At 39.5% G+C, this 21,306-nt stretch overlaps 1 protein-coding gene across 1 annotated transcript in view; it reads left to right on the forward strand.

The window, feature by feature from the left end:
• LOC138759842 (usherin) overlaps positions 1 to 10,352 on the forward strand; it is an 83,492-nt gene extending 73,140 nt beyond the window's left edge. Inside the window, exons 2-6 of the mRNA XM_069930383.1 lie at positions 636 to 704; positions 1,838 to 2,061; positions 5,043 to 5,114; positions 8,005 to 8,220; positions 8,881 to 10,352. Coding sequence (XP_069786484.1) covers positions 644 to 704; positions 1,838 to 2,061; positions 5,043 to 5,114; positions 8,005 to 8,220; positions 8,881 to 8,970 — 663 coding nt within the window. The 5' untranslated portion in view covers positions 636 to 643 and the 3' untranslated portion in view covers positions 8,971 to 10,352. The remainder of the gene's footprint in view (positions 1 to 635; positions 705 to 1,837; positions 2,062 to 5,042; positions 5,115 to 8,004; positions 8,221 to 8,880) is intronic.
• The last annotated feature ends 10,954 nt before the right edge of the window (positions 10,353 to 21,306 follow it).

The following is a 21,306-nucleotide window of genomic DNA, read 5'->3' on the forward strand; positions in this document are numbered from 1 at the left end:
AAAATTGTGAATGTGTATCACCTTCAGAATTGTGGTCCACATAGTCTGATTAGTTTCTCTTCATTGGACAAACCTGACTGTATCTCCAACCCAGAGATCTGTGTGATGATTGACAGAAACTGGGCAAAATGGAAATAAAGATATTCTGTTCATAATAACTCAATTTTTGATCCTTATTGGCATTCCACCATTAATAATATTAGAAGGCAAGAAAATAGCGTTCCATTCCAAGCCTGGTAGGTAATGAAAATCTTACAGAATGTAACTGACTTGCATACTTTGTCTTGTAACTAAATGTGCTTTATACAGATTCTACTGAAGTGCCGTGAATTAACTTGTATCAATCTACTTCAATAATACTTCAACTTTACTATGGTAACATTCTCAATCTCTGATCTTGGGTAAATTTTTGACTGTCATAGAATGTTAAATTTCATCATGCATGGAATTTGATGTCCATCCACAAAGAGTGGGAGATACTGTGTTTTTTACTTATACCTTCTCATCTATTTATAGTAATGTTCACAGCACAGAAAGGCTTGCTTTGTTGTTGAAGGGAATTAATATGTGAAACTTTGATCATAAATGGAATTATAATTATTTATTGTTATTTGTTGAAACCTTTCTATTCCAAGATTTGTGCATGACAGAAATGGGAAGTGTTAGTATCCCGACTATCCAATTAAATGCAACCATTGATGTAGGTGAGTATGCATTTGTATTTATTTAATACATGCATGCACATGTACACAGACACACACAAACACACATGTGCATGCAAGTTTCCATCATTTAAAAAAATTTCTGCTGCTTTTATGGATCATAAAATCTATTGACATATTTCATGTGTTAAAGCATTCCCATACAAATACACATGTAAAATAATCTACTGCCAATGAACTTCCGAATGAGATAGTTGCGTCAGGGTCCCTTCTGTTATTAAAAAGAAGGTTGGATGTGTACATGGAGGTGAGGGGGTTGGAGGGTTATTAGCGGTGAGCGGGAGGTTTTGAACCGGTGCGGACTCGAAAGGCCGACATGGCCTGTTTCCGCTCTGTAAATGGTTATATGGTTATATGGTAATGGTTACTGCCAATTATTGCCAGGATCTAAGAAGAACAAATCTAATAATACAATTATTAGAATAATTTTCTGGGGCGAAACCATCTTTTAAGCTTGGTTCTCAATGGGTTTTGAGCCAGTATACACTACCCCACTGTAGTGTCTAGTTTGTATATCAAATTGTGTTGAAGACAATTTACAGTTTTTCACTGCCCTAAGTACAAATAAGGATCAAGAGAATTTATACAGAATGATACTGTACATACAAAGCATGCCTAATGTTATAAAGTTTCATGTGACTTTAATTTACTTTGTCAATCAAAATAGAAAATTGCCAAAGAAGGATGTATAATATAATCTTTGAAATATAATCTTTGGACAGAAGAGATAAGGTTAAAAGTACTCACTCTGATGTCAGTGACAAATGGACTGTCAAGTCAACAGCTGTTAATATTTTGGTAATAATACATTTAAAATCCCCATTGTGAAAGGGTAACCATAGCAGTCATCAGGAGATAGTTCCATTGCACCTTAATCAAAGTCACATCTGTTACATCACCTCATTAGGTGGATGTGAAAGCCATGTAAATAATCTTGTTCTGAATTAACTGCCAAATTTATTAGTGATCACATAGTGGTTAGCTATGAGGCAGTTTAGAAAATGCAATATGAAAAATAATCTTAAATAGAATTAAGATTTTTCTTAAATAATCAAAATAAAGTTGACTAAGAACTTTTTCTAAATTACTTGAAGTAACATTTTCTTGTTTAAAAGGTCCTATACTGCCCACTGTTGATGATAAAACACTACAATCAAACACTCCATTCTACAGTGAACTATGGTTCATTATACTAATGGCAATTCTTGGATTGATGTGTGTGGCTGTGTTCTTGTCCATTCCATTACAAAGGGCAGTAAACAAACAACCGTACAAACGAGAGAGGCCACCTTTAGTTCCATTGCAGAAGAAGACTAATCTGCCTAATGAATCTTTCATGGTAAGTTGGTTCGTTGTCTCCTGGTATTATCATTTAGAAATGATAAGATATCAGTAAAATGTGACCAAAGGTTATTCATGCCTACTTACTTTGAGAAGATCCAAGTGATCTTTTTCTTGAGCTACTGCAGTCATCAATCTAGCAATTCCAGGATTATTGAATGAAAAATGATGATGAAGTGAGAATATTTGTCTCAGTCAGGATCATGAATGACTCAGACGATTCCATGACATTGCTACTCTTGTCCTTTCTGTTGTTAGTAGATGTAGGGGAATGAGATTCCAGTAAATTAATTTTAGTAAATTGTCTCATGTATCTTGTAAATTGTGCAGGATACAGTCCATGTGCTTTTTACGAATGTCTACATCCTTATGCTACATTTTTCAAGACCTCCATGAAAAAACACAACATCCTTACCAGCCTAAGGAAATTCTTGGCCCAGTACCACACATTGTACCGGACAAGATTGCAGGAAGATAACAATCACTTAATCTCTGCCAAGCTCAAGCAACAGAAGGTATCCCAAACAAGCCACTCACATATTCTGTCAAGTTCCATGTGGCAGCATTGGTTAATTCCAGGAACTACAGTTTACCTTTTGAAAATGAAATATGGGATTGATACAAATGAAGATTTATTTGTGATGATGCCCCAATCTACTGTTTTACTACATTGTAACCTTGATGCTCTTGTTATTGGCCCAGAGGACTCCAAAACCCAACATCAATAGAAGTTCACCAAAACAATGGTTACTTAAACAAAAGTTACTTTTAATTTTCTTTAAATATAAAAACATGATCAAATTTTAACATTACTATTAATTTAATTGAACTCCCTTCTAGTTCTAAGCGGACGTGTATGTAATGTGTTTTTGTTCAGGAAAGTTCTTTGTTTCATAATCCAATCATTCACTTCTCACTTCTCCAAGTTCACCCGTATCAGGCAATTCTTATACTGTGCAAAGAATTCAACATTTATGATTCTACACCAGGCTCTGGTGTTTAAAGTTAAATGGTTACCACTCAGGAAGGTTCTTGTTGTTTTCTGAGAGAAATTTGTTGCTCGTTGGACACACACAAACTGATTTCCTCCAATCAGTCACTTTAGGGTCTTGCCGAAGAAACTTGTCCCATCATGGGTTTTCAAAATGATAACCTCTTCTTCCAGGTCATCACAGAGTTCCTCTTGTTCCCCTTAATCCAGGAGAAACACTCTAGCCAGCCATTTCCTCTTGTAAGGACTACAAGGATTTTGAACAGGCTGAACTCAGAACTCGCAACTCATCTTAAAAATGGGGTCTTTCAACAAGCCTGCCAGCTTGCCATTTTACAGCCTCAGCTGCTACAGTAGAACTCATTTCACTCTGTCTCTCTGAGAGAAGAATCCTATTTGTTCTTTCCTCTCTCTGCTTGTAAAAACCAAAACCTCTCCCAAGGCTCCAAACCCAATTTTTAAAGGATCTTATCAACACTTGAGCTCAGTTATTTCCATTTGCACCTGCTTTGAAAATTCTTTCCAAAGCAGTTCCATTGTCAACCGGAGCCTGACTGTCTAGCTTCAGCAAAGTTCTTGTGTTTTAAATGAGATGTCTTTCATGAAGCGTGACTTTGTGAAGTGACCTACACTAAACCCCCACAATCTATCTCTTTTAAAGACATATTTATCCATAACCATAATAAGATAACCCATAACACTATCACAACTTCCTTCAGCTTAATTTAACATTATGTCCTGTTACTCTCTTGAACATTTTCTCTGTTGAATTTTTTGCCTATTCTCTGCTGAGGTTTCAAGTTCAAGCTTTTCTCTCCACCAACCCCCCTCCCCCCAGTTATTCTATGATGTTTCCTGGACAAGAAACATACTAATGCAAAGAACCGAGGAACCAGTTTTCTTCCCCAACTATTGAAACAAACACTTTCAGGAAGGATAAATCTCAAAGGAATTTTGAGAAAATAGTATAGAATATGAGCACAGACTGCAAAGTAAAGTCGCATTTCTCATACTTGTAATGAGGAATCAGTTTTGCACCTTTGCAAATGTTGGAGTGGACATTTTACAGCAATAGAAAGGAGGAGAGATTGTTTTGATCTTCCCTTCCACTATTTGAAACAATGCATTAAAACAATACATAAAATTTACTAAATTGCACGTTTCCAGCAGTTATGTGCATTGCTGAAGCATGAGATTCTCCGAAACCCCTTCAAGGCTATGCAGTTACATCAAATAAATATCCACTGTCATCTTCAGTGTTTTGGCTCTGTGAGGAAACATATTTAAAAATCAAATCTTCAGAACCAGCACAAAGCCCATAGTCCACTCTGCCACAGTGATTTCTGCTCTCCCATGTTCCTTTAAGACATGGACTCAGAATGCCTCAAGGCACTGGAGAGGTACTACCAAAAGTGATCTACGAAATCATTCAAATGTACTGGCAGGCTAAATGAATCAAATTACCTTCTCTCCCAGGCCATTGAGTCCTCACTGACACACAGCTAGTTCCTACGAGCAGGGCACATCATTCACATGCCCAATACTGGACTTCCAATGTTGACAAGAGATTACCAGCTGACAAAGGAAAATATTTAATGATGCTTTAAAACCTCCTTGGAAAAGTGTAACATTCACAGCTAATTATGACAGTACAATATTGCTCTAAACAGAGAAGGGATGGCATTGAGAACCTCAAGCTGGTGAATCAAAAGCACACAGAAATTATTTCCTTCCCACCTTGCTTGAGTATGTATAATCCCATTTTGACCTTATCAACTACCTTAACACCCAAGAGAAGTGAATTGGAAGCAAGTCACCCTTAATTTTAAGAGAGTACCTAGGAAGAGAAGAGAAAGACATACATTAAGAATTCATGATTTTCAATCAATGGCAGGATCAAGTTTCAAGGTTCACATTTATTTACTCTACCACCTTATAATACATGATAAAAGATAAATGTAGATGTTAAAGTCTTCTTTTCTTTTTAGTTTGATGCTGTGGCAGCACCCTCTGATGTATCAAGTTCTGTCACATTAAAGAGTTATACAGTGTGTTCTGAGGTACGTCTGAGTGTCCGTGACGTTATATAATAAAATGGAACTGGATTTGCGGTCACATTGCTTAATTACTTACATGAGATTTTTTTTCTTGAATGCGATGTATGTAGAATTCAGAGATTCAAAGGTATTGTTGAACTACTCTAACAATATTTTATTGTTAAAAGTAACTGTCATTGTGTAAAATTGTTTAGCCAATTTTCAAAAAGCACTATTTAAAACTAATACCTTGGCTAATATGCTGATTGTCTTCCCAGGGAAGAGATTTTAAATTGAATTAGTGTAAGTTCATTCTAGTGGGGTTTTTTTTAAACAGAAAGAGGTGTGTTATTGGCACTGTCATTGTGTATGGAATCTATACAATCTCCTGCCTCTTGTCTTCCTGCACACTGCTGTGTTGGGAACCTCGGAGGCAACCTGGCACTCTTGCATCAATGAATCAGCTGAGTATGGAGAAGCTGTCAATGAAGGCTGCTCTTGAGTGGACTGGAGCAAATCCACCCATACTCTGATATGTGAGGCTTAGGGCTACATTTTGACCAGAATTTTTTTTTAATTTCAAGAATGATCTTCAATCATATAATGTGTACAAGCTATGCGTCTTGCTTCCGTAGTGCTGTTCACTCTATCCATTCATTGTGTGGTCAGGCCTTTACATTTGTAGTGTCACCAAATGCACAAAGCATCATTCCCAAACCTGAGGCCTCTATGGAAGATGTACACTTAATATGCTTGAAGGGCTGTTAAGCAGGACCCAATGGTAGCAGGATATCATATCAAAGACCTTCCCCACAAAGCCCTTGCATTGGCTGCACAATACTTGAAAACACTCCTTAGCATGCAATCCTGCAGCCTGGAATGTGCCAGAGAGCAGTAATCCCTTGTGGACATCTCATGGACCTGGGCGGCCAATAGGTTTTGGGCATCCATCAAATTGATGGACTTCTAGCAACATTCACTGCTCTCTCCCCATCTCTTTGCTTAGATGCACAGCTCATCCCAATCTGTAGAAACAGAGTTCCATAGAGTTCCTCAATGATCAGTGACCACCATTAAGCTTCAAATCCCAAAGAAATCAGAGTGGCCATTGCTCATCCCAAGCAGTGGCTCTCACTCAACTGTATGGCCAGAGTGCAACCCTGAACAGCTGCACTGCTCATCCTGACCCATCCAACATCTCATGCTGTGGTGATTTTTTTTTTCTACAGGCATGGACCAGAGCCCTACCACCCAGCATCTCAGCATAGTAGTGGAAAAGACATTGGTTTCTGGCACTTTGGGAGATTGTTGGGGAGGGGTTAGATTCTTGTGACTGTTTGAGCTGGACAAGCAGGAGCATTATACTAGAGTACATTATGCAGTGAATAGCAATAATTATTTTTGAATAGCAATTATTAATGTAGACAGTGATCCAATAATTGCAATAGTTTATTGAAATTATTGCAATGACAATACATGGCACTTATAAGATTCACAAGTACCACTTGAAGTCAATGATTTAATAATATTTATAATGCTGAAAAGAAAATGATGGTACTCAGATCTACATTAATATTTACATAACACCCTTCGCTGAGCTGTAACAATTTTACCTGAGTTAGAATGTCATGGGTATAATTCTACTCCAGGCAGTGGAGTACATAATCCTGTCTGAAATGTTAATGTAGCAGCAAGTGTTATGAAAGTAGATGAAGCTAGGCAGGGACGGATTTGGCTGTTACTACAGAATATCAATAGCCGGGATACATGGTCCTGAATTCCTCACTGAAAATCCCAAATCTATTGTTATGTTATCAGGGAGTGTTGCTGACATGCAACGTGCAATTGGATGGATGCAAGGAGTGATCTGTAAGGACACTAGAGCAAACAATCTGGAAGCAGGAAGGGAAGCAATGACAGTAATTTTCTGGTCACAACTGCTTCTCACTGCTACCTTCTGGCAGAAGGTACAGAAGCCAGAAGTCCAGCATCTCTAGGTTCAAGAACAGTTTTTTTTAATCCAACAGATATCAGGCTCTTGAACTTCTGTTTATCACCCTAACCCTAAACATGAACTAGTCAGGTACTGCCTAAAGATCGGCTTATTGAAATGTCACTTTTTAAAAAAATTAAAACATCACTGCAACATTATATTTATTATTTTATAAATATTTATCTACCATTTTGTAATTATTCTCATTTTCTGTCATTTGCCATTTCTTACTTTCCTGTTTGGCTCCAGCAAGAATTTCAGTGGATTTGTATACTGTACTTATGTATATGACAATAAACTGTCATTACAACCGGGTAGATCAAACTTCACTGTTACAGAGCTGGCCATTGGTGCTAGAAGAGCTGTTGAGTTGTCAATTGTATCCAAGATTGAGGAGAAATCAAGATGAATTGAGAAGTCTCTTTTTAGATTATGAGGCTGAGGATCCAACAAGGAATAAACATCTTTAGAATGGGTACTAAGATGTGAGAAGGTGTTGATTAATAACAATATTTTAAGGATAATTACATGAGAGAATTTTTCATTAAGTGGAAAAGTGAATAAGTTCAATCAGAAAATAGGACCTATTTTCACAAAGGAAATTACAGTGAAGGGTTGAATTGGTTGTGTAGATTGGGAAGGTTCAATGAACAATATGACAGTGGAGAGCCAATGGTTAACATTTAATGAAGGAATGTTGGATTGCCATAATTTTTATTTCTGGTTTAAAAAGGGAAAGGAACCCAACTATAAATAATAATGATATGTTATATAAGTGACAAAGAGTTTGTTAATGTGAAACAAAGTCTTCATTCAGAATGCACACCTTAGGCTCAGTGCTCATGCATTTAATACAGTGCTAACTTTTATTACTAATTACTAACAATAGTCATTAACAAATGTTAATGTTTTGACTTAAAGGGGCTTATGGACACAAAAATTACAGAACATAGATCTCACATCAGTAATTGCAGCATGTCTGTGATACGTGTGCCAAGCCAGGGTCAGCTGAGTCATGCCCATTCCCAGACATCCCTGCATCGCAGTATCAGTCAGCTCATCGAGACCCACGATAAGAAATCCCTGATGGAAGGCTCAGTTTGGGAATCCTTCGCACAAGGACGTGACAGTGGAATGGTAATTGAATCATAAATATTTACAGAGATTATATATTTACAAGACATTCAGGACATGAAATTAGGTGGTAGAAAACAGGTGGAAATGAGACATGGTTTATTAATAATAATTTTATATTTCTGAAATAAACGAGTTTCTGGAAATGAAAGAAAATACATTAAAATCATTAACTTCATCCTATTTGATCCATCTTAATTCAATACAGACCATTTAGTAGATTTAGTAGATATAAAAATTGGAAAAAATGGAAATGCTGGAAATTAACCTGTCCTTTTTAAAATTTAGTGTATTGGATCAAGTATTCATGATGTGGTCTCTTCAATATTGGTAAAACCAAACCCAGCTTGGGTGACAACTTTGCAGAATGTTTCTATTCAGTCTGCAGGCATGATGCTACCCTTCCATTTTCCTGTCACAATGATTCTCCATCCTACTCCCACTGTGACTTCCTTTCTTTGGCCTCATTCTATTTCAACAAATTTCAACATAATTAAATGAACAGTGATCCATCAGTGTCTGTGGAAGGATAGAGAATGGGATAGTTCCATTGCTTGATTCAATTCAATAGATATCAAATGGCATAGTTTAACTGCACAATTATTTGTGGCTGTTACAAATGAATATTGGCCACTTAATGGACTTTTCATATTTCTCTTTCAGTACGCTGATGATGAAGATCTATTGGAATCAATTAAAGGCTTTAGTTCAGTTACAAAAGAGCATACGATCTTCACAGACACCCAGTTATAAAAATTATTACACACCATCATCAAAGTCCTGCTACTTTAAACAAATTGCAAACTGCTGGAAGAACTCGATGGGTCAAGCAGCATTTGTGAAGTGCAAGGAATTGTCTATGTTTGGGGTCAAGAGACTGCAGAAGGAGTTTCTCCAGCAGTTTAGTTTTATTTGGTACAGATTCTGGTATCCGTTGTTTGTTACGTCTACTGTTCCTTTAAAGTATTAAAGTATATTTGCTTTGAGGCTGCAGTTTGTGTTAAAAATTAGTTAGAAACTCAAGGACTACAATTTAGTAACCACAATTGCCCATACCCAGCGGCTTTTGCACTTTTTCTTTCTCTTGATTTAATTCTTTAATTCCAGAAATCTTCATCCAGAATGTGATAAGTTTGTTCTCCAGCAGAGGGCCTCATTTTAGAGCTCTTCAAAAATAAAATACCGTAGTATCCTTTGAACATCAAAATTCATTTAAAGACCTGCACAAATTCATGATCATACAAAATCAAGCTTATGGAAAACTGAGCATCAGAAAATAAGAGAGAAGAAGCTAGATAATATTACCAGGTAATGCATGGCAGACAGAAAAGCAGGTAAGTAAATTTTAACATTGAACTGATCCAAAATTTTGCTGAACATATTGTAAGTTGCACTAAGTCTTTTTACCCATCAACTCAAGCCATCCACCATCTTCCAGTCAAGAAATGCTGCAATTTTAAATTGTCCTCCCTTGTTTCAATTTAAGTTATAATAACAAGCTGACATAATTCATTAAATTAAATTAATCCTGAATCTGGTTTATAGGTTAGCTCACACAAAGATAAAGATAGCATTTTGGTTGCATCTTCAAAATGGTGAGGACCTATGAAATAAATGAATAGCATATTTTCCATGATCAAAGATTACTGATAATGCAATACAATAATGCTGAAGGTCACATAGTGTCCAGAGGAAGCAAAGTCTGTAACCAAAATTTTGGGCCTGAGCCCTTCGTATGAGCAGAAAGTCTGGTGCCTGAATGAAAAGGTAGGGAGAGGAGGGAAGAAGGGGCAGGGGAAGGAGCACAAACCAACAGGCAAGAGGTCATAGGTGAATATTGGTGAGAGGGCAGAAGGGAAAACACCTGAGAAGTGATAGAGAAGGGGTAGCTCTCTGTTGGAGAGGGTAGGGGCTTAGGAGCTGGAGGAAAGAGAACAGAGGGATATGGAAAGTGAAAAAGAGATTGGAGGTGTGGAATATAAATTGGAGAAGTCTGTTAGTGCTATCTGGTTGGAGAGTGCCAAGACAATATATTCAATTTCTGGTGGCTTCTGTTTGGCAGTGCATGAGGCCATTGACAGATATATTGGCGTTGGAATGGGGCATGGTTTTGAAATGGAGTGGAATTGAAATGGTTGGCTATTTTGAGGTTCCCATTATTGCAGTGGATAATGTGAAGATGGCCAACTAAGTGATCTCCCAGTCTGCATCCAGGCTCTCCAATATAGAGGAGGCCACAACAGGAGCACTGGATGCAGTAGGACCCCTGCAGGTGCACGTGAACTGCTGCTTCACTTGGAACTTTTTGGGGCTCCAAATGGTGGTGATTGTGTAGATATGGGTGCGAATATAGCAATTCCTGTGGTCACAGGGGTAGGTACTGTGGGAGCGATTAGTGGGAAGGGATGAGTAGACAAGGGAGTCACTGAGGGAAGCAGAGAGGAGAATAAAGGGAAAGATGCATCTGATGGTGGGATCATGCTGTAGGTGATGGAAATTGTGGACGATACTATGTTGGCTGGTGGGGTGGTAGGTGAGGACAAGGGGAATCCTGTCCTTATTAAGTCTAGGGTCAGAGGGGCCCAAGGCAGATGTGCAGGAAATAGAGGAGATGCAGGTAAGGTGTGAGTTGATGGCCGTAGAGGCGAAGCCACATTATGTGAACATTCAGATGTTCTTAAATGAAAGTTTGCCACAGAAAGGTCCCCATTATTGCAATGGATAGAGCAAAGTGTTACTTTGTATAAATTAATTAAAATTTATTAGTCCTTTATTCAAAGATTATCCACAAAATACAAGTAATAATTTTATGATTTTTTTGTGATTAATATAATTTTATTGTTAAAGAGAATTATGTTGTCTGTCAGATATACTTTGTGTAAATCTGAAGTATGAAAGTCATGTGCTTGGATAAAATGCTTAACATGTTTAAAATGAGAAAAAAATAGCTTCTTCAGCTGTCTAAACTCATAAGGTGTTAATAGTTTGCAAAGAAAACCAGGTCATTCATGGCCATTAGAATGATATTGATGAACTGGCCATACAAGAACAGAAACAAGCTGACAAATGCCATGCATAAATCATTTGTATCGAAATCTGTGGGCATTTTAAACTCCCTGCAGAATGGCATTTAAATTAGTCAATATTATTCATACATCATAGGTTATTGTAATTTACTATGCATCTGTGAAGACTGCATACACATTTCACAACACGTTTCATTTAAGTTCTCATAAACCTCTTCTGAAGTTTTGTACAACCATTTGTCAATAAGAATATCCTGCAACTATCAGTTTCAAAAATAGTAGTACCACATGGCAGAGACCTTAATATTAGAACATGCAACATTACAACACAGTACAGGCTTTCGGCCCACGATGTTGTGCTGACCTATATAAACTTTCCCTACCTCACACCCATAATTCTAATTTTTCTTGCATCCATGTGCCTGTCTAAGAGTCTTTTAAATATCCCTAAATGTTACCATGGAAGTCAAATTTTATTTTCCATCTCCTATCCAAAGCAGAGGTTTGTTCTTTATAAAATAAGATGGCAGAAGAAATATAAAGCTCGTGCTACAATATGCTGTTGGACATAGAACATTACAGCACATTATAGTATTGGGCCAATCTTACGTATGGAGTTTATTTCTGCCCCTAAAATTATTTTACCCTTAATGACCAATGAACTTGTCATTGGCCTGTTGTGAGCTGTCATGAGGATTTAGATCACCAGACCTATTTTATCAAGCTTGATAACTTTGAATAAAAAAGCTTGATAAAAGATGCTTGTAAATGTTTCGACCAGAATGAGTGAATGAGCAACAATTCACCACTTTTAAATTAAAATAACAAAAGGAGATTTACCATGATGTTGCCTGGAATGAAGGATAAAAGAGCTAGGGATTTTTTGTTTTGCTTCAGAGCAAAGAAGGAGCGACTTCATAGAGGCTACAACATTAGGAGAGTCATAGATAAGGTGAACAATCAACTTCTTTCTCTTGGGCCAAGAGTAGCAAATACCAGAGGACATCTGCACAAGGTGAAGAGAGAAAAGTTTAGGGGAGACATCAGGGGTAAGTTTTTTTTTACACAGAGAGTATTGGGTGCCTAGAATGAAATGCCAAGGGTGATTGTGGAAGCTCGTACAATAGGGGCATTCATAGACTCTTACTCAGGCACAGGGATGCAAGAAAAATAGAGAGTTATGGGTATGAAGTGGAGAAAGTTTAGTCTGTAGAGTAGGTTTTTTATAGGTGAGCACAACATCATGGCTGAAGGGCCTGTATAGTGCTGTAATGTTCTATGCTCTATATTCCATTATGTCTTAAAGGATTTTAATTTGCATGCAATTGCAGATAAAATCCACTAAAAATTGCATACATCAATTATTACTGCTACAATTATTTAGACACAATATTTTGCTGTGAAATTTCACAAAAATCAAAGCAACAGAGAAAAATAGGAAGAGTTAAACTGTTGTGAGAAGAATCACTGACTCAGAACATAGACAGGTTTGTTTTTTTTTCCAGCTACTTGATCAGCTGAGTTCTTTCAGCATTTCTGTAACATCTGCAGTTTGACTTGTTTTCCACAGGTGCAATGCATTTGTCCTTTGAGCCATCTCTTTCATTCATACACGCTTGGCAGATCCCTACTTTCACTACCATATTCTTCTTCTCTCCACATCGATGCATTTTGCAACAAGAAATGTATTTGCCTCCTTCTTAGATAAATACACCGACCAAATGGCCTCTACATCCATGCAGTCTCTATAGACTTGTCAAATTTTCGATGTTTCAATTTGATTTCCTTTCATTCTTCCAGACTCTCAAGATTACAAATTAAACTGACCTAATCTGCCCTCATTTGGCATTTCCCATATTCCAAAATTAGTTTGGTGAATAGGAGATGTACTACCTCAATGGTAAGTACATCCTTTCCTAAGTATGGAGACCAAATCATTTAGATAGGGACTGTATATCTTCTTCAATGAAAATTTATCTTCATAACTACTTGCTGAAGGAAGTCAACAATATGACTGCATTTCAAATCTGTCATACCATGACCTTGTTCTGTATAAAATGTGATGCCTGCCAGGATATTACTGAATTAAAAGAATAAAGTTATTTTTCCTTCAGTGATGTGTATACACTGTTAGTCATAATAGCCCCTGATGTACAATCAATAATCACAGAAGGCTGATATTATGAAACTAACAGGCTTTATATTAACTAAAGACAGAAACAACCTCATAGAGAAAGGGGAACATGCAAGGGCCTATGGGTAGGATCCATTTCAGGAGGCATGCCCAACCAGTAGCAGCCAATTATGGCACAACAGTGGTTTACCACAGCACCATATCATCACATTGCATTTATCATTATGGTACCTCTTTCTGTGGTAAAACACAGGATTCTGTGGACACTGTGGTTAAGTGAAAAAACACACAAATACTGGAGAAACTCAGCAGGTCAAACAGGGCCTTTATGGAGCAAAAGTAAAGATACATCACCAACGTTTCAGACATCTCTCATGTTCCCCCATACCTTGATGAAGGGCTCAAGCCCAAAACATTGGTGATGTATCTTTACCTTTGCTCCATAAAGGCTCTGTTTGACCTGCTGAATTTCTCCAGCATTTGTGTGTTTTTTTTTTCACTTGGTACCTCTTTCTTGTCTTCAAAGAAGTCTAGTTTTTACAGTATTAATTGTGAGGTGGAATAATTCCGATCCACTCTCAACTGTCAGGACCCTCTCCATCTCCACACCTTCAATGCTGACAGGTGTGTGATTCCCTTGACCTTCCTTCTTAATATTAACAAAAAGCTTCTTGATCTTCAATACATTGTTGTTCTGGCACCACGTAACCAATTCTCCCACCTCCATCCTGTATTCTGACTCATTATTTTCCGTTATTCAGCCAACATCCATTCTCTATCAGAGAAGGCACTTCCTCCTGCCCAATGCATGGAACATACTGCCTTCTGGTTCTGTTGTAGATACTTAGCTTTTTTTTCAATCTGTATTTAGGATGTAGCTCTGCATTAAGAGAGGTGGAGCTTGTTTATAAGCATCGTTAGGGGTGCCTGATTTTCCTAACACTGCTATCTAAATCAATTATGCAACTAAAGCATAATTGTGGGTAACGTTGTGGAATGCATGCCTGATATTTTATGAGATCTCAGAACAGCTTAGTTCTGATGCTCTTGCAGCATAGAAAAGTATGCAAAAGTACAGGCTCTTTGACCTGCAATGTATATACTGACTATGATCCCAAGTTGCTTGCTCATGATCCATATCCTTCTTTTCCCTGCATATATATGAAATTATCTAGAATCTCCTTAAACTATTGTATCAGCTTCCTCGAATACCACTGGCAGCACATTCCTGGCACACACCATTCTCAAAGTGAGAAAAATAAACTTGTCCCACTCATATCCTTGGAATACCTCCTCGTTCCTTGAAATGGCCCTTCATATTTGATAGTTTTATTCTGAGAAACAGATTCTGATTATCTACCCTCCATGACGCTCATAATCATCTTCTATCAGGTCTCCCCTTCCGCCTCTGATGCATTAGAGAAAAAGCCCAAGTTTTTGACCAATCTCTCTCAGATGCTAATCCCAGCAATATCCTGGTAAATCTCATCTCTGCCCCTTCCAAAGTCTTCATATCCTTCCTGAAACAGAGCAACCAGAATTGCACATAACACTTCAATTGTGTTGCTGTTCTGGAAGGGGGATGAGAACCAGAATGTGAGTCCAGAGAGGAGGGCAGAATGTCAAAAGCAGGATGCACTATGTTCTGAGTTTGTGTGCAACGATCGGCATGTGAAAAAAAAACATAGAGTCAGAGGGTTTAAAATGTGTCTTTTTCAACACTACAAGAATTAGGAACAAAGGAGATAAACAGATCATTATTCAGTTTGTCGAACAATGATATTGGGGCTGTTACAGAAGGGCAGGATTGACTAATGCAGACAATGGTGTTTAGTTGTTTTAAAAGGAAGAGGGTGGGGGGGGGGGAGAGAGAGAGGCATTATTGGTCAGGGATAGTATCCCAGCAATAGAAAGGGAGGACACTGCAGAGGGAGTGTTGACTGAGTCGGTCTGGCTGGAAGTCAGAAATGAGAAGGAAGCAATTACTGTACTGAGAGTAGTCCATAAGCCCCCAAATAGCCCGCAGGACACCAAGGAACAGATAAACAGACAGATTTAGGGGAATGGTGCTGAAATAACAGGGTTGTAGTTATGGGAGACTTCAGCTTCCCTAATATTATCCTGACTGTGAGGGATAGATGAGGCAGGCGAGGATTCTTGCCACAGCAACGTGGACCAGTCGACGAGAGGAGAGACCATACTGGATCTGGTTCTGGGTAATGAACCTGATCAGGTGGCTGACCTTTCGGTGGAGCAGCATTTTGGTGAGAGTGACCACAACTCCCTAAGCTTTAGCATAGCTATGGACAAGCATAAAAGCAGACAAAATGAGAAAGTGTTTAATTGGGGAAAGAGTAATTATGATGGGATGAGGCAGGAACTAGTGAGAGTAAATTGGAAACACATGTTCAAGGGTGAAAACACGGAACTAAAATGGAGGAAGTTTAGGGACCACTTGTGCTGTGTTCAGGAGAGGTTTGTTCCACTGGGACAGGGAAAAGAGAGTAGGAAAAGGGAACTGTGGTTGACAAAACAGGTGAGGCAGTTAGTCAAGAGGAAGAAGGAAGCATATATTAGATATAGGAAGCAGGAAACAGGAAGGGCTCATGAGAATTATATGGCAGCTAGGAAGGAAAAAACTTGAGAGTTAAAAGCGGGCATGAGAAGGAATTGATGCAATGAACTGGGATTCACTGGTAGTGTGTTGTGCTGATGGCTGGCCCTGCCTCCTGGCTCCGCCCCCATCTGCTCACTTCTAACCCTGGCTTTCCGCCTAAACCCAGAACCCTTCTGAAGACTACTGTGAGGCCTTGCCCATAATTATAAGCTAATGAAAGCATTTGTTCTCCCTCCAGTCATGATAGCTTTTATTCAGCTACAATTTTATTAGCTTATTCCCTAATGATGAAATTGCTACTCAAGCCGTGTACTGATAGATCCTCTGTCCCCCAACACGGCTGAGAAGTTCACATACTGGCTAGACTGCTTCCAGGCTACCTGAAAGTGACTAGAGATGTCTTCAACATCGATGAACTCAGACAATCTGCACTCATTTTGAGGGTAGGAACAAAAGGGTTTGGAATCATCAGGGATTGCTCCACATATGATGCTGCCATCAAGGCATTGAAGGATCGGTACCAGAAGTCACAGAACAAGGTCCTAGCGAAGCACCAACTTGCTCTAAGTCACCAGCAGCCAGGAGGGGCCATCGATGACTACCTGGTGGATCTGTGGACGATTGCCAAGAAGTGCAGGTATGAAGCGGCTACGGGCCATGTTCGTGAGGAAGAGCAGATCTGGGACAATCGAGTCGCAGGGGTCCTCTCAAGGTACGTGAGGCAGCGACTGCTCAAGTCAGGAAAGAAGGACCTGGCTAGCCACATCAAGCTGGCCGAATTGCTGGGACAGGCCAAGCTCGAGAACGATGACCTCACACCAACTCACTCACTCACCCAGCTAACCCCTTCCAAGCACCTGCTGCTCCCGCTACTTCAGCCTTAACGGCTGCCGCTTCCCATGCTAGGGAGGGCTTTTTCTGCAGCAAGAGCCGATCTTGTTGCCCGATAAAAGTCTAAGTGTGTTCCAGCTGTGACAAGAAAGGGCATTGGGCGAGGGTTTACCATACGAGGGGAAGCCCGGGGAAGTCCATGGCCTACACTGCTCCCAGATCCAATTCCAGCCCCAAACCATCAGCTCCGAATTCACCCAAACCCACTTGCTGTGCTACATGCCGACAGAGGGTGGCAGTGAGGAAATTGTGCAAAAAGGCATGGCACCATCTTGCTATGACCCAAATTCCAATTCAGCACCATAAAGGTCAGAGGAGGAATGAGGGCGGCCATCTTGCTGTGACAAGTGGTTGATGCCATCTTACCCATGTGCGGCAGCCCAGGATGGTGGCAGCCACTCGAGTGAAGAGCATGGAGTCTCCAGGGTCCTTGCCTTGATGGTTAAGCTTTACTCATGGAGTACGTAAAGACGTATCCTTCCAATTATCGCATATTTCTCACTCCTCATTTGCATTCTACATGTGTTCATCAACATTGTATAGTACATCTGTCATTTGAAGGGGGAGGAAATTCTGTAAATTTCACTTGCATATACTTGATGAATTGTGTGCTCTGGTGTTGTTGGGTCTGGACTTCTTGTGTCTTCTTAAAAGAGTGACCTTAGCATATTCTGGTCTCCTCCCCATGTAATGGTTTGGAATGGAGGGCCCCTAAAATCAGAACCCACATGCACCCTCTCCACACTGAATATCGACCCTTCTCCTCTCTTCCTGTATCTGTCCTCAGACTGCAAACCCATTGCTTCCAAGAGCAGGAGGTTCAGTACAGCAGAACAAGATTTTATAAAGTCTGAGACACAACGTCTGCTCGACGAAGGTATCATCGAACCGAGCACCAGCCCGTGGAGAGCACAAGTGGTAGTGGTAAAAGGGGAAAACAAGTCCAGGCTACTAATAGTTCTGTGACTGGAGAGAGAAGGGGGTGGAGAACTAGAGGAATGGAGGCAGAGGGATAGTTACTTTTAAATTCAGTGTTGAAGTGTAGGCCTTTGAAATTTGATGTCTTGAATTAATGAACTAATGGGAAGACTGGAGTTGTTGCCTGTACAGACTGACCAATTCTGCTTGTGTTGGCTTTGAAGAAATGTCAAGTTGTGTTCGTAACTCTCCTGGTCCTTTTGTAGGCAAGACTCAAATTGGGCGGCCTCTATGAAGCTTCCAAGATCCTGGCATCAGTCTCTCAAAATGAAGCAGTCTCTCTAAGTGACCTTCACCGTTAGTCACAATCAAAATGAAGCACATTGGTTACCAAAAGACCCTCCTGGCACAGGTCAGTCCACAAAAAAGCCCCAGTCATTCTCAGAACAGGCTTTGCTCTGAATTCCACAGAATGGCTGGCCACAAGAGCTGCTTCAAAAAGCTGTTTTCTCTTCAGCAGTTAGAATGGTTCTCCCTTGCAAAATCACGTCTTTGCAAATTGATTGAATTTGGAATGGACTGTGACAAGCCTTCCCTCAGTTCTTCCAATGTATCAAAATGTTGCTGGGCTGACTTGTGATGGTCCTTGAGTGAAATGTTAACTGTGACCATTCAGTCCCTCCTGTCTATACTATTCCTTACAGTGATAATCCCATTTTACCAAAACAGGAGTTTGTAATAGGAGTTGATGTTAATGGTATCTGGTTGGAGAGTGTCAAGTCAGAAATATTAAGCATTGCTTCTCCAATTTACAGGTGGCCTTGGTTTGGCAGTGCATGAGGACATAGACAGACATGTTGGTGGGGGAGTGGGGCACAGAATTGAAATGGTTGGCTACTGGGAGATCCTCATCATTGATATGGAGAGAGGGAAGGTGTTCAGTGAAGCTATCTCCCAGTCTGCACCTAATCTCTCCGATATTTAAAAGGGCACCAATAGGAGCACCAGATGCAGAGGATAACTTCCGCTGATACACGTGAAGTATTGCCATAGGGGCCCCATTGAGAATGGCTGATCTAGACCATATATTTATACATATTTATGTATATGACCTGACTCGTTTAAAAAATTATAGTATGGCCTTCTAATGCTGCCCAATAGCATGGTGGAAAATTTGCCCCCCCCCCCCCCCCAAATTTTCATTTTCTGCAATGTATGCATTGAGTGAAAAATCTCACGATTTGAGCAATCAGTATGACAATTAAGATGGCTGCAGGGGCCAAAATGCTTCTTGAAAAACATATTAGAATGTCTGTTCATTTTCCTGGTGGCATCAGGAAAGATAACTTGAATGGCAAAGGCAGCATGGGATCTTTCCTTTGCTGACTGAGCAATATGCTAGTTATATGAAGCACTAGTTAGTATTCAAACAGTACTCCAGCTGTGGCCTGAGTCTGATAGAAGCAGCAAAGAAACTCTGCAACTTCCTATTTCCACCCTTGCATATCCTTCTGCAACCGAAGGGTGGGATAGGTGATTTAATATATTGGCATTCTCTTGAGGTAGCAGGAGATGTAGATGGAGTAATCAGAGTGAGGTTGGTTTGTGTTCACAACTCTACATTTAAAAAAAAAAATAGTCTTTGGTGCATCTATAAAAATTAAGATGCTCTGGAGAGAAATTCAATTTCCTTAGACATCTGACCAAGTGAAGTTATTGCTTGGCCATGGTGTCAATATGGTTGGGGGAGGACAAGTTGTTGGTGATATTCACTCTGAAGAACTTGAAGCTCTCCACTATCTCCACCTCAGCACCATTGATACATAGCGACAGCTGCCTCACCCTCCCCCTTCCTGTAAGGACAAGCAAAACAAACTGCCTTGTTTCACATGTCCATACTTTAGACTCAATATGCTCCGTGTAATTGTTTGAGATGTGGCCTACAATGGTAATGGCCTCTGCAGACTTGTAAATTAAGTTGGAATGGTTTTTTGCCATTAGTTCTTGTTATATTTATGGGACTGAGCACTTAGTCTTTCAGGGCACCAGCATTAGGGATCATCATGGAAGAGTTGCTAATCCTGTTTGTCAGGAAGTTGAGGATTGTTCCTGAGACCAACCGTCCAAAGTTTGTTTGAGACTAAGTCGTGAAATGCAGAGCTGCAATCAATAATTCGGTGTCTGAGATGGTTGTCCTCATATCAAGGATTCATTCCAGGTGTTGTGGTTAGTGGAGATGGACTTCCAAAGGTGGATGTTAGGAAATAGTTCATGTGTTGTTTGGATTGGGTCTAGGTTTTAACAGGAATATGGCAGAGAACCAATATCTTCCTTCTCCACTCTGAAAAACGAGGCCACCAAAGATCATTTGGGACTTTTTTTCTTTCCTTGTCCCCCCAACTCACATGCAGCCAATCCAATGGGGTTGCACTGTTTTTCTGTGCCTCTTGAACCCATCTTTAGTTGTTGTTTTGGAACCTTAGCAGGTCTACATGCTCTGGCAGTGAAGTCTTACACCCCTGATCTTGGAGTATTGGAATCTAATTTTCAGAAGACTATTTTGTCTTCCGTGATTCAGGAACTTATTTTCCTTTCACTATCTCAGTATTCAACAGCTTGAAAGGTCTGCAAGATGGAAAGATGGTGGTGGGGGAGGGGTGTGGTAGCCCTCAGGATCCATCCCTCTTTAGTGCTAGAGATACATTATCTTGCTTTTCTGTCTCGCTGGAGGTGAAACCATTATGTGCATTTTCCAGAAAAAAAATAGAAAAGTAATCTAGCAGTAAAGACTAACAAGCCAATGTTTTTTTTAAAACAAATAATTCATTCAAGGGATGTAGGCTTTGTAGGTTATAAATGCCCATTCCTAATTGCCCTTGAGAAGGTGGTGTCCAAGTCCCAATGTGTCAACTTTGGAATTTGAATTCAGATTATTTAATTAAGTCTCAATAATGGTGACAACCAGATCATCATTAATAACCCATCTGCTCACTACTGTCATTCAGAAGAGCAAATTTACTCTCACATCCACAGCAATGAATCTCAACTGCCCTCCTGAAAGGGCAAGCAAAAATTTAGTTGCATTATAACCAAAGCTGGATCAGTACCTTTTAGGGCAATAAGAATGACCTTGAAAGTGCTGCTCGTGTACTGAGAAATAAATAAAATGCACTGTACGGATTAAAAATCTATGTTTTAAATTGATTATTTGGATCCATTACCATAGATATGTTATGTAGGACTAGATGTTAATATCCCTTATTGCATGATATTTAACATCCAGTCCTGCATACCTATGGCAATGGATCCAAATAATAATGTGGAGCACCAAAGTTACAAAACTCTAGTCTGACATCTTTACAAGCATTTATCACATTTCAGATTGGGTCTTATAAAAGAAAAATACTTCATCACATCCTCCTCTGTTTCTTGGATTCTGCTGCCCCCACAGGTGAGGGTCCTAATTATACCAGTGTTAAAGAAATGAAGGAATGTCTTTTTTT

Source organism: Narcine bancroftii, chromosome 4 (assembly GCF_036971445.1).
Source record: "Narcine bancroftii isolate sNarBan1 chromosome 4, sNarBan1.hap1, whole genome shotgun sequence".
Taxonomy (NCBI): Eukaryota; Metazoa; Chordata; class Chondrichthyes; order Torpediniformes; family Narcinidae; genus Narcine; species Narcine bancroftii.